Source organism: Pelophylax lessonae, assembly GCF_965119305.1.
Source record: "Pelophylax lessonae genome assembly, chromosome: 4".
NCBI lineage: Eukaryota > Metazoa > Chordata > Amphibia > Anura > Ranidae > Pelophylax > Pelophylax lessonae.
This window is the reverse complement of record NC_138771.1, coordinates 625,762,155-625,776,260: the sequence shown is the minus strand read 5'-3', so window position 1 is coordinate 625,776,260 and position 14,106 is coordinate 625,762,155. Positions and strand designations below refer to the sequence as shown.

Here is a 14,106-nt window from a genome sequence, read left to right as displayed (position 1 = left end):
AGAGTAAATTAAATGGAGTAAGTCGAATGCCTTTCCGAATTACCAATCGTTATCACTAATATATATAAATACATAAACGACAAATTATCCGAAAATAAAACAAATCGATTGTTGTAACCAATATCTATACTCTACAGAAATAACAAATTAGCCGAAAATGATCTAATATAACATAACGAACATAACAGAATGAAATTATGGATTTTATGAATGAAAACAAAATAAAATACTATTTTGCGTCGTGCACAAGTCTATTCTGTAGGCTGTACTTCTAATGCTCAGTTATGTCATTTGAAATGTCCCCGGTATCACCAATAATTTTTTTAACCCTGGCAAAACTACATTTAATAATAGAAACACTATTTTATGGTAGATGCATGCATGCTAAAAAAATATAGTATGTCCCTGATCTCTTTAGAAGTATAGGAAAATCTGCAGTAATGTTCGGCAGAAGCCTTGCAATGTACACTATATTACCAAAAGTATTGGGACGCCTGCCTTTACACGCGCATGAACTTTAATGGCATCCCAGTCTTAGTCCGTAGGGTTCAATATTGAGTTGGCCCACCCTTTGCAGCTTTAACAGGTTCAACTCTTCTGGGAAGGCTGTCCACAAGGTTTAGGAGTGTCTATGGGAATGTTTGACCATTCTTCCAGAAGTGCATTTGTGAGGTCAGGCACTGATGTTGAACAAGAAAGCCTGGCTCGCAGTCTGCGCTATGATTCATCCCAAAGATGTTCAATCGGGTTGAGGTCAGGATTCGGTGCGAGCCGGTCAAGTCCCTCCATTTATGTATGGACCTTGCTTTGTGCACTGGTGCGCAGTCATGTTGGAACAGGCAGGGCCATCCCCAAACTGTTCTATAGAGTTGGGGGCATGAAATTGTCCAAAATGTCTTGCTATGCTGATGCCTTAAGAGTTCCTTTCACTTGAACTAAGGAGCCAAACCAAACCCCTGAAAACAACCCCACACCATAATCCCCCCTCCACCACATGATTTGGACCAGTGCACAAAGCAAGGTCCATAAAGACATGGATGAGCGAGTTTTGGGTGGAGGAACTTGACCGGCCTGCACAGAGTCCTGACCTGAACCTGATAGAACACGTTTGGGATGAATTAGAGCGGAGACTGCGAGCCAGGCCTTCTTGTCCATATCAGTGGCTGACCTCACAAATGCGCTTCTGGAAGAATGGTCAAACATTCCCATAGACACACTGCTAAACCTTGTGGACAGCCTTCCCAAAAGAGCTGCAAAGGGTGGGACAACTCAATATTGCACCCTACAGACTAAGACTGGGATGCCATTAAATTTTGTGTGTATGTAAAAGAAGGCATCCCAACACTTTTGGTAATATAGTGTATGTAGACAATCTGCATATATTTCTTTTTTTTTTTTATTTTAAAGTCCCTTGGTGTAGTGAAACACACTCAAAAACGTAACACCCGGTGCAAAAAAAAAAGTGCACACACAAAAAGTGAGAACACAAAAAAGTGCACAGGGCGTACACAGTCCTCCTCTGAAGACAAAGGACCCTTACCCTGATCCCCCGGGCCGCAAGGCTCCTGACAGGGACTGGGGTACTCACTGGCTTACCTTGCCAAAACCAGGTGGACCCCATTCTCTGGGAGGTCAACCCCAAGTACTAGGCTGGGCTCTCCCGAAGGGAGAGCCCATGAGAAAGGGAGGACCAGACCAGAAGGCCATGTACCCCCCCTCCCAAGACTTTCAGGGTAGGCCTGTGGCCCTAAACCCTACTAATCTGTATGTGAGACAGTGCAGGTGACAAAAACACACATAAAAAAGAGGGTAGGGGAAGTGGATAAGTGCATAGTACCATAGTATAGTGTTTCTCAACCTTTTTTCAGTCGAGGCACCCTTTAAAAATATAGACAATCCCAGGGTGCCCTTTAACCACTTGCCGACCGCTCACATGGGTACTACTGCGGCAAAGTGGTTTGTTATCGTCCAGCGACAAAGACCTACGTCACTGGACTCCTCCCCCTGTGGGCGGCGCGCGCGCGGCGCCGGAGGCTCGCTCCCGCTGTATTCAGTTACAGCGGGAGTCGGGCCAGGGGAGGAGCAGCGATGATCACTGATCGTCGGGGATCGAGTGTGGAGATCCGCCCGCTTGTGTAAACAAAGCGGGCGGATCTCCTAAGTGACAGGCAGGGTCAGATTGCAGGATTCAGCATAGCTGAACCTGCGATCTGTCCCTGTGTCACATAGTCCCCTCCCTCCACACACGTTAGTAAGCACCAGGCATACATTAACCCCTTGATCACCAATAAAAGTTAACCCCTTCCCTGCCAGTGTCATTTTTACAGTAACAGTGCATATTTATAGCACTGATTACTGTAGCAATGTCACTGGTACCCCCAAAAGTGTCAAAAATGTCAGTCAAGGGTCCGATCTGTCCACCGCAATGTCGCAGTCCCGCAAAAAAATTGCAGATCGCCGCCATTACTAGTTAAAAAAAAAAACAATAAAAATGACATAAATTTCCCGTAGTTAGTAGCTGCGATAACTTTTGCGCAAACCAATCAAAATACACTTATTGCGATTTTTTTTTTTTTACCAAAAATATGTAGCAGAAAACAAATTGGCCTAAAATGATAAAAAAATTTGATTTTTACATTTGGGGGGGGGGGATTTCATATAAAAAATGTGAAAAATATTGTTATTTTTTCAAAATTGTCACTTTTTTTAGTTTATAGCGCAAAAAGTAAAAATCGCACAGGTGATCAAATACCACCAAAAGAAATCTATATTTGTGGGGAAAAAAAGCACATACATTTAATTTGGGTACAGCATCGCAGGACCGCGCAATTGTCCGTTAAAATAATGCAGTGCCGAAACGCAAAATATGGCCTGGTCAGGAATGGGGTAAAATCTTCTGGTCTTAACGCGGTTAAAAATACGCTCATTGAGAATTTTTTTTGTCAAAGACATGTAGCTAAATACATTTTGGCCTAAATATATGACAAAAATTGAATATATTGGATATTTTTTAACTGTCAAAGTAGAAAAATATTGTTATTTTTTCAAAATTGTCGCTTTTTTTTATTAATATCGCAAAAAATGAAAATCGCACAGGTGATCAAATACCACCAAAAGAAAGCTCTGTTTATGGGGAAAAAAGGACGTAAATTTCGTTTGGGTACGGCGTTGCATGACCGCGCAATTGTCAGTTAAATTCGCACAGTGCCGAATCGCAAAAAGTGGCCTGGACGTAAGACGGCAAAATCCTCCGGTGGTAAAGTGGTTAAAATTATGGCCAGTCTTGAGGCATCCCATTCTAAAATGTAAACTTTAACAAGCAGTGCCCTCTGATTCCTCCTGCATTGAATTGTATTGTAACTGTACTGTCTACCCTAATGTTGTAAAGTGCTGCGCAAACTGTTGGCGCTATATAAGTTCTGTAAATTAATAATAAAAAATGATTCTAGTCATTTTGCAGCAACATCCACACAAGTAGGACACCCAACGTTAGAGGGGATATTTTCTTCCAAAGCAAATACACTTTTCCACACTGGTACGGACTAGTATGCCAATGTTGTGCCAAATCTGTACAATAACACAATTAAATTATATGATATACTTCAAAGTGAAAAATAATGTGCTTCAGGGTGAAAAATAAAAAGTCCAAAAAATCCAGTGAAGAAAGTCTTCAGTACTTCACACCACAGTGACAGTGATCACCAACCCTTCACCAATAAATTTGGCCTCTCACCTCACTTTTAGACCCCCGCATCACCAAGGGTCTAAATAAGCTTGTTCCCTCTGATCGGGTATATACGAGATGGTAACATCAATGGGTATGTATGGAAGTTCACTCCGATCCAAATCGGTTCAATACTTGCATAGGGAGATAAATGGACAAGAATCTAGTGCTCTCCGCATAATTAAATAATCCAGGTATTTATTAGAATGCACTTCCATAAATGAGTGTTCAAAACAGCAAAAGAAAATCGGTTACAAACATTCCAGAACGCTCCTCTCGAGGGGATATGACGTCAGGCATGCAGGCTCCGCCCCCTATACGCGTTACGTCAGCCCGTAAGCATTGATTTTCTCGGTAGACCCCTACCGAGGAAGTCAATGCTTACCGGCTGACGTAACGCCTATAGGGGGCGGAGCCTGCATGCCTGAGGATTTGAGTTCTAGAAGGTCGTAATGGTGCATATTGAAAACCTGTGGCTAAAAGGCAGGCTTCATCCATCTGCTAGCTTGTATACAATTTTTGATCAATTTTTAGCCCTTTTTGCCAAGGCACCCCTGAAGATGCCTCAAGGCACCCCAGGGTGCCTGGGCACCCAGGTTGAAAAAGGCTGCCATAGTACAATACCATGTCAGGCCCTTCGGCCAGGAATAAAAATTTCCTGTGGTCCTAGCCAAAAGGCCCAGCCCTAGAGGCAGGTACAAAAAAATGTGACACGGTGCAGTGACTTTGGTACCGAAAAACTGAGTATCCCCCCTGTGAGAATTATGGCACCCCTCGACTGCCACCCCAGTGGCACATACACCACAGGCTTTTTTTCACAGCCCTGCCCTCAGCCAGATAGATGCAGCCCCATCCCTACCAGGAGGCATCAGAACTTAGACAGCTTAGGGAGAGCCTTGTGTACAGGGCTAGGTTTAACCCAGGAGGAAAAAGGCCCTCCACCCGCCATTACTATTCCTTACCAAATTACATCAGAAGGGATACTCACCAGCACCCTCATTCTACAAGAGGCACTGACATTCTCCCTTCCAAAAAATGATATGAACAGATACTACACTAGATCTTAGCCAAAATATTTCTACCTTATTTAACCACTTGCTGACTGCCGCACGACTATTTACTTCGGCAGTCAGCCCCTCACAGGCAAAGCGATGTAGGGCTACGTCGCTAGCCTGTAAGGGTTTTGGGAGCGAGCGCGTGCCGCCGGATGCGCACTTCCGCTCCCGCTCGGTCACGGACCCCCCCCCCGCACTCGCGATCGTCCGTGACAGCGGGAGAAAGGCAAGCGGCTAGTGTAAACAAAGCCGCCTGTCAGTCTCCCCTGTGTAAGAATGGTGATGAAATGGTTCTACTATGTAGGACCATTGATCACTGTTCTTACACATCAAGCCACAGCCAATCACAGTTAGAAACACGCCCCTAGGACACACTTAACCCCTCCCTCTCTCAATACAGTTAACTCCTTTACTGCCAGTGTCATTTTTACAGTAACAGTGCATATGTATAGCACTGATTATTGTAGTAATGTCACTGGTAACCCCAAAAGTGTCAAAAATGTCAGTCAAGGGTCCGATCTGTCTGCCCCAATGTCGCAGTCCCGCAAAAAAAAAATCGCCGATCGCCGCCATTACGCGTTAAAAAAAAAAAACAACAAAAATGACAAAAATCTTTCCCTTTGTTAGTAAACGCGATAACTTTTGCGCAAACCAATCAAAATACGCTTTTTGCGATTTTTTTTACCAAACATATGGTAAAAAAAAATTGGCCTAAAATGTTAAAAAATTTAGATTTTTACATTTTTTTGGGGAATTTCATATAAAAAAATGTGAAAAATATTGTTATTTTTGCAAAATTGACGCTCTTTTTTTGTTTATAGGGCATGATCAAAAAATCGCACAGGTGATCAAATACCACCAAAAGAAAGCTCTGTTTGTGGGAAAAAAAGGACGTCAAATTCGTTTAGGTACAGCGTAGCACGACCCCGCAATTGTCCGTTAAAGTCACGCAGTGCCGAATCGCAAAATAGGCCCTGGTCAGGAAGGGGGTAAAATCTTCCGGGGCTTAAGTGGTTAAGGAACCTCGAGCTACATTACAGAACCCCTAAAATCCAGCACATTACTAACCATTGAATAATAGAATGTAATTTTCATGATGAATCGTTCATCTGTATTCTCAATATGTTTTTACTTACAGTACCAACCTCCCTAAAGAGATCATGGAGTTCCCTGATTTTGCCTTTGACCCATCCCTGCCCTCCTTCATCCACCGCTCCGAAGTCTTAAAATACCTGGAGGATTATACGGATAGGTTCTCCATCCGACCACACATCAAGGTGAGAAGGGGGGAAGCGAAATATTTCCATGATTAGATAGGACTGTTACTTAGCACACATACTAGAACATTTTCATCCCTTTATAAATAAGGAGCAGTGTTCAGGTATGTCGTCATTGATGTGTACAACACTTTGTGAGTGGCTCTGCCATAGTTGAGGAAGGTGGAACTCAATGAAGACGTGACCATGGCATTAAAGCAACCAGTCATGATGATGCCGTAGCAGGATCAGATAACCACCTTGACCAGATAGCCACCTTGACCAGATAACCACCTTGACCAAACCCGATCTTACATCTTAGGACAACCCCTATTTACATAGGTATCCCTATGGTGCGGGAGGCTGTTATTGATTAGGCTTTTCCAAAAGGAGATAGAAGGGGGGGGGCTGTTTCTTCCAATTTAATGCAATAGCTTTGCTGGCATAGAAAAGGAGACCAATCAGTGTTCTTTCTGCAGCAGTACGGAATCCGTTTTTCTATCACACCCAGTATACAGATCTCCATGGAGAGGAGTATTTTTGTTATCCATACCATATTGATGACCGACAACACCTCTGACCAAAACCCAGTGATAACTGGACAGGACCAGAAATTATGGGGAAAAGCGTCTGGGGAGTGGTCACATCTCCAACACCATGAAGAGACCAAAGTACGGAATGGGAGATCCCAAATGTCATTCTAATCATCATCCAGGCGTGGGATATCCCGCTGCCACTTGGCTCTAAGACCAGACAGGGTGGGAAGAGATGTTGTGATCAGATGGGCATATACAGTATCTCACAAAAGTGAGTACACCCCTCACATTTTTGTAAATATTTTATTATATCTTTTCATGTGACAACACTGAGACCCCGTTCACACAGGGCGACGCTACTTGCTGGGGCGACCTGTGCACCGCGACCTCGGCGCGACATGCACGGACTTTATATCATTGAAGTCAATGCAGGTCGCCTCCAGGTCGCCCCAAAGTAGTACAGGACCCTTTTTCTAAGTCGGAGCGACTTGTGTCGCTCCTATTAGAACGGGTCTTGTGCTAATCAATGGCAGGCGACCCACCGCGACTTGTCAGGCGACCAAGTCGCCTGACAAGTTTCGCTACTGTGAATGGGGACTTAAGAAATGACACTTTGCTACAATGTAAAGTAGTGAGTGTACAGCTTGTATAACATTGTAAATTTTCTGTTCCCTCAAAATAACTCAACACACAGCCATTAATGTCTAAACCACTGGCAATAAAGGTGAATACACCCCTAAGTCAAAATGTCCAGATTGGGCCCACAGTGTAAATATGTTGTGTGGCCACCCTTATTTTCCAGCACTACCTTAACCCTCTTGGGCATGGAGTTCACCAGAGCTTCACAGGTTGCCACTGGAGTCCTCTTCCACTCCTCCATGATGACCTCATGGAGCTGGTGGATGTTAGAGACCACCTTCCGTTTGAGGATGCCCCACAGATGCTCAATAGGGTTTAGATCTGGAGACATGCTTGGCCAGTCTTTCACCTTTACCCTCAGCTTTTTTAGCATGGCAGTGGTCATCTTGGAGGTGTGTTTGGGGTCATTATCATGTTGGAATACTGCCCTGCAGCCCAGTCTCCAAAGGGAGGGGATCATGCTCTGCTTCAGTATGTCACAGTACATGTTGGCATTCATGGTTCCCTCAATGAACTGTAGCTCCCCAGGGCTGGCAGCACTCATGGAGCCCCAGACCATGACACTTCCACCACCATGCTTGACTGTAGTCTAGTTCATTTTGAGACCCATGGAGTAGGAATTCAAGAGTTGCAATGCACCCAGGAGAGAGGGACCCACATCATGAAGGAACAATAGTAGGTCCTCCGCAAAAAGGCAGTTTGCCGAAACATGTTAGCCTTCTTGTATACTCATTTTTCATGTAAGGAATAAATTTTCTATACGGATTTAGAGTTACCGGCTCACTTACTGGATTTGTTTGCTCATTTGTTATTTGGAGGACATCGGAGCCAGAGCCCACGTCTGTGGACTCTATCCATGAACTTCACTTAGAGGTTCCCCTGTTCAGAGCGCTGCATCTGTTGTCTATCTATGCGCAAAAAGGGCAACCCTCTCTTCCAGCCAGCCAATACGAAGCCCTTTAACCACTTGCCGACCACCAGCAGTACATACAGTATACTGTGGCAAGTCGGCTCTGTCCGCGGAACTACGTAACTGTCCCACACCCATTTGCCACAGGGGAAGCTGATCTGTGGGTCCGGTGGCCGCAACTGCTGCTGGGCCCCCGCGATCGCTCCTGTGGCGACAGAACAGCGGTCTGCCATTGTAAGCACTATCTAGGAACATAGGTCCCTGTGTTCATTCCATAAGTACATCCCCACACACAGTTAGAAAGCACCCCTTATGGACACATTTAACCCTTTGATCACCCCTGGTGTTAACCCCTTCTCTGCCAGTGTCATTAATACAGTGACAGTGCATATTTTTAGCACTGATTACTGTAGTAATGTCACTGGTCATCCCCCCCTTCAAATCCCTCCCTCCCTGCACAAATTCCTCCCAAATCGCCCCTACTACCATAATTCTTCTCCCCCCCCTCCCAACACAAATCCCCCTAGAACACCACTCTTAGCACCCCCCCATTCCCATCCTAGAATAGTACTTATCCCCTGCAACCCCCATAATTCCCCCTTCCAACATAAATCCCCTCCCTCCCATCTCCTTGTGGTGCCCCGCACTTTACATGATAGTGCCCAGGGCAGCCACCTCTCCTGCCCATTCCTTGTCCCGGCCCTACTGGACAAGGCTCTGCCTATGTAAACAAGGCAGAGCTCCATTCTGACAGGGGGAACTAATGCATTTTCTTTCCCTGCAAAGCAGGGAATAAAATCCAGCACATCCCTTAATTAAAGAACCACACATAGTGTACACAAAAACACTGGTTAGGCACACATTTAACCCTTTGTTTGCCCCTGATGTTTTACCCCTTCCCTGCCAGTGTCATTGGTACAGTGACAATGCATATTTTTTAGCACTGATTACTGTATTAGTCACTGGTTCCCATAAAGAGTCAAAAGTGTAATTTAGTGTCCAACTGTCCATCGCAATATCGCAGTCCCGCTAAAAGTCACTGATCGCAGCCATTACTAGTATAAAAAAAAAACAAAAAATAAAAATTCCAGTATATTTCCTATAGTTTGTGGATGTGACAACTTTTGTGTAAACCAATCAATATACGCTTATTGGGATTTTGTTTACCAAAAATATGTAGCAGAATACATATTGGCCTAAAGATAAAGATAAGAAATTTAATTTTTTTAAATTTTTGTATTGGATATGTTTTATAGCAGAAAGTAAAAATATATTTTTTTTTTCAAAATTGCCGGTCTTTTTTTGTTTATAGTGCAAAAAATAAAAAACGTAGAGGTGATGAAATGCCACCAAAAGAAAGCTCTATTTGTGGGGAAAAAGGATATACATCTTATTTGGGTACAGTGTTGCATGACCGCGCAAATGTCAGTTAACCACTTGCCGACTGCCTAACGTAGATGTACTGGCTTTGCGAAATCACGTAACTGTACATCAATTCGCGCAGTAGCCACTAGGAGGCATGCGTTTGCCACCGGAGGCGCGATTGTACGCTAATTGATCAGAGCCAATCAGTGGGTCAGGTGGATCTTATGTCCGCCGGCCACTTGCGATTGTTCCAGAGAGAGGCAGATCGCTGTTCTGACAGGGGAGAAGATAGAGATCTTGTGCTCCAGCTAAGCAGGAACACGCATCTCTGTCTTCCCCCAGTTAGAGCACCTCCCCACATAGTTAGCAAACCCCCCCCGGGGACACATTTAATCACCCCGGATGTTAACCCTTTCCCTGCCAGTGTCATTAGTACAGTGACAGTGCATATTTTTTTAGCACTGATTACTGTATTAGTAACTGATCACTGGTCCCCAAAAAAGTGTCAAAAGTGTCGGGTGTCCACCGAAATGTTGCAGTCACACTAAATATCGCTGATCGCCCCCATTACTAGTAGAAAAAAAAAAATGCCATAAAAATATCCCATAGTTTGTAGACGCGATAACTTTTGTGCAAACCAATCAATATATGCTTATAGGGATTTTTTTTTTTTACCAAAAACATGTAGCAGAATACATATCGGACTAAACTGATGATGATTTTCAATTTTTGTATTGGATGTGTTTTATAGCAGAAAGCAAAAATATTGTTTTATTTTTCAAAATTGTTTTTTTTTTTGTTTTCAGCGCAAAAAATGTAAAAAGCAGAGGTGATCAAATACCACATAAATTTAAAACGTACAACGTTGCATGACCGCGCAATTGTCAGTTAAAGTAACAGTGCCATATCGCAAAAAATGGCCTGGTCATGAAGGGGGGTAAAGGGATTAATACTGCTTTAATATTTTATGTAACTTTAGAAGCCTTTTTTTGAAGAATTCTTTATTTAAAGGTTTTTTATTCAGTAAAGTAAACGGAAATATGAGCTACTTTCCAGCGACATTCGTCAAGCTGTTGAATGCACTGAGAATTTTATTCTGCATTTTCATAATAATTTTCATTTGAAAACCTACTAGTGTATAGCCAGCTTTAGATAACTGTCTAAGAGGAAAGATTCCTCCTGACTTTCTGTTCCGGTGATATCAGTAAGTTATTTTCCATCACTTTCTGTCCTGGTGACACTGGCTACCGGGACAAATGGAGTGGAAAAATTCCCCCTACATGGGGCACAAACAGCAATTGAAAACCTTACACCCGTTTGAATCCTGCCGCACACTATTCAAAACGAAAAAAAAGGGATATTGATATTGTTTATTTTTTTTACATTGTTACAGCCAGGGAATGCAAAGCCCCCCCCCCCCCCCCCAAGAATAAAATAATAAAAAAAGGGTTATGGGGCAGAGCCAGGACTAGGGGTAGGAAAGAAGGGCGACTGCCCTGGGCAATGTGGTATCACGTGGGGTGGAGGCAGGGTGCCACAAGGAGATTGGGGAGAGGGGATTTGTGTTGGAAGGGGTATTTGGGGGGCAGCAGGGGGTAAGTATTGTTCTAGGAGGGGAAATTTGGGGGGCGGCATGCTAGGAGTGGTGACCTGGGGGCATTTGTGTTCTGATGGCAGATGGGGGGAAGAAGATTTGTGATAGAAGGGGGGATTTTGGGGGAATTTGTGCTAGGAGGGGGAATTTGAAGTGCAGAGGAGAAGTGTACTAGGAGGGGAAATTTTAGGGGTTAGAGGATTTGTGCTAAGAGGGGTGAATTGATTTTTTTGGTGGGGGAGGGGGGGCTATTTGAGCTGGGGGGATTTGGGGGGATTAGGGGTGCAAAAATTTGTGAGGTGGGATTTTAGCATGGGGGCGGGGCATTTTTGAGGGGGGATTTTAGTATGGGGCGGATGGAGGAGGAATTTATCCTTAGGGGGGTAAGCATGCAGATTAATGCTCAGTGTTTATTGGTGAGGATTTTTGCTGACAACGTTCATACATCTTGGGGGGGGGGGGGGGGGTCTAGGTTGGCATGTTCACCCTGAGCACTAGATGACCTAGTTGGGGGGATTTGGGGGATTAGGGGTGCAAAAATTAGTGAGGGGGGATTTTAGCATGGGGCGGGCCATTTTTGAGGGGGGATTTTAGTATGGGGCGGATTTGAACTGGAAGGAGGAGGAATTTATCCTTAGGGGGTAAGCATGCAGATTAATGTTCATTGTTTTCTGGTGAGGATTTTTGCTGACAATGTTCTTACATCTTGGGGGGGCGTCTAGTTTTGCATGTTCACCCTGGGCGCTAGATGACCTTGTCCTGGCACTGTATGGGGATTATGGATCTTGTTCTTCTGTGGACTACAAGAACCTCAAGAAGCTACCAGATGTTGAATTGTACAGTGCTGGGTGTCAAAACCAACTGAAGCTTTATTTTGGTGTACACCCAAAAAGAAAAGACCCACCTAGGGTGACACCATTGCAGACGGAGTGATTGAATGTAGCCACCCCAGGAGCGGAAGTGTGTAATTCTAAAAAAAAAATCTGCAGCCATAACATCTAAAGGACTTTTTTGTGCTTTGCAGTTTAATACCCGGGTGGAATCGATCACTCCTGTACTGGGGGAAGGAAAGAACTCAGAGGTTTCCTGGGATGTGACCTTCCAAACTCTGGACGATGGTGATCCTGTGACAGAACAGTTTGATGCCATCATGGTCTGCGTGGGGTAAGAAACAGAGGTCCTCTAGAGGCCCGAACCTACATCTGGATTTCTCATCCCTCTTCTCTCTTTACTTGGGTTCAGAAAGACTAAGATCCTTTTCATGCTTGTCACTGATTAATCACCCAACCTCTAAATCATTTGATGCCCTTATTTGTGTACAATGGGTATACTTTTAAGGACTTAAAGAGGAATTTCAGTGGCATTGCAGAGGGAGAGGAAGTCAAGAGCAACTTAGTTCCTCTAAGGTTTCCTGGCTCACAGGGGGCAGCTATCCGATTGGATGCTGGCACCCTATGTGACTCAGGCTGCCATCTTGGGTTAGGCAGAATCAGACCCTGGCTCCCAGGCTTGGGGCGCATTTAGTGTGTGGCTAGAGTAGGGACAAGTTACCCCTCTGGCAGGGAAAGTGCTTAGCATCAGGGAGAGGTCCCAGAGGAGTAGGGAAAGTGCAGGGACATGCCATCTTACCTGGAAGCCTCCCCACTTGGGTACAAACTGGACAGTTCAACATTCCGCCCCTTGAGACAGATGCTGTCAGCGCACCTGAGACCTACTTCTACTGACAAATCGCTGTTACCTGCCATCAGTCCTCCCGGTCGGGTCGGGTTGCCTTCCCACCGGTCCAGTTCCGTATTGCCAAACTTCAGTTACAATATATTTCTGTTACTCTGCACTGTGACTCTGAGTGTTTTCTGCCGTCGCACCATGCTGCACCCTCCCACACCACCCTCAAACCCTTTTTTTTTTCTTGTACAAAAGTTTTATTTTAAGAAGAGGCATAAACATACATCAAAAACATGGTACATGTGTACAATAAGACAAAAGAAAATGGAACGCATGGGAACAGATGGCAGCAAAACACGATACCGACATATGGCGTGAGCCAACCGGGAAACATCACGGACCAAATAATGGGTATCAACAAGTGGAAATGCATAAATAGGGACCTAAAATCCCTTAGTGCTTTCACAAAGCAGAAAGACTAACAAAATGAAAAGTGCTATTACGTTCCAGTGAGCAAACAGTGGCCGGGCCTGAGAGTACCGAGCCAGGAGGAAAAACAACACAAAAAGACAAGGAAAAGAGAGAAAGAAGGAGCGAAGAAGTAGGACAAACAAAGAGAAAAACAACAAAGAAAGAAGATTAGAGAAAGGGTGGGGAAGGGGAAGAGGGGGGAACAAGTCCTGCGGGGCGAGCGTCCAGGAGGCTTTAAAGAGAGAGAAGGGTGGTCTGGAATCTGGAAGGGGCAACGTTCGAGATCCAAGGGTCCCACACCTTTAAAAACTTGGCGTGGGAATCAGAAACTATTGCAGTCAACTTTTCATTAACAAGGATATCATTCATACGGTTTTTGACCGCCTCAAAACTAAGCCAGGGGGTCTTCCAAGATCGGGCAATGGTCAGTTTCGTAGCTGTAAACAAATGCTGAGCCAACTGACGTTGTGTACGAGTCAGGTCAGGTATAGGTTTACACAAGAGTGCTTCATATGGGTCCCTCTTCAGGGTAACTTGAAAAATATTACGGAGCAAGGCATAAACCCTAATCCACAGTCTGCATACCCTGGGGCACTTCCACCAAATATGAGCCATAGTCCCTTCCTGAGCACATCCCCGGAAGCACAGGGGGGAACATGAGGGTATAAATTTAGCCAGCCTAGCCAGAGTATAGTACCACCGGTAAAATACCTTATATGCATTTTCCAGAATCAAGACATTTCGTGAACATTTAGAGAGAGCTGCCGTCATATGCCGCCAGTCTTCCCCGTCCAACCCACCCCCCAATTCTAATTCCCAGTTAGAGTGATAGACCGTGAAAGGGGGTGTATCGCAGGCAATAATGGAGGCATATAAGAGGGATATGAGTCC

At 44.6% G+C, this 14,106-nt stretch overlaps 1 protein-coding gene across 5 annotated transcripts in view; it reads left to right on the top strand.

Moving 5' to 3' along the window:
* The window catches only part of LOC309552372 (uncharacterized protein), a 46,794-nt gene that overhangs the window by 12,405 nt on the left and 20,283 nt on the right, over positions 1 to 14,106 (top strand). For all 5 annotated transcript variants that reach the window (XM_082253304.1, XM_082253303.1, XM_082253302.1 and 2 more), the window contains 2 exons: positions 5,918 to 6,056; positions 12,104 to 12,243. In XM_082253304.1, the coding sequence (XP_082109430.1) occupies positions 5,918 to 6,056; positions 12,104 to 12,243 (279 nt within the window). The remainder of the gene's footprint in view (positions 1 to 5,917; positions 6,057 to 12,103; positions 12,244 to 14,106) is intronic.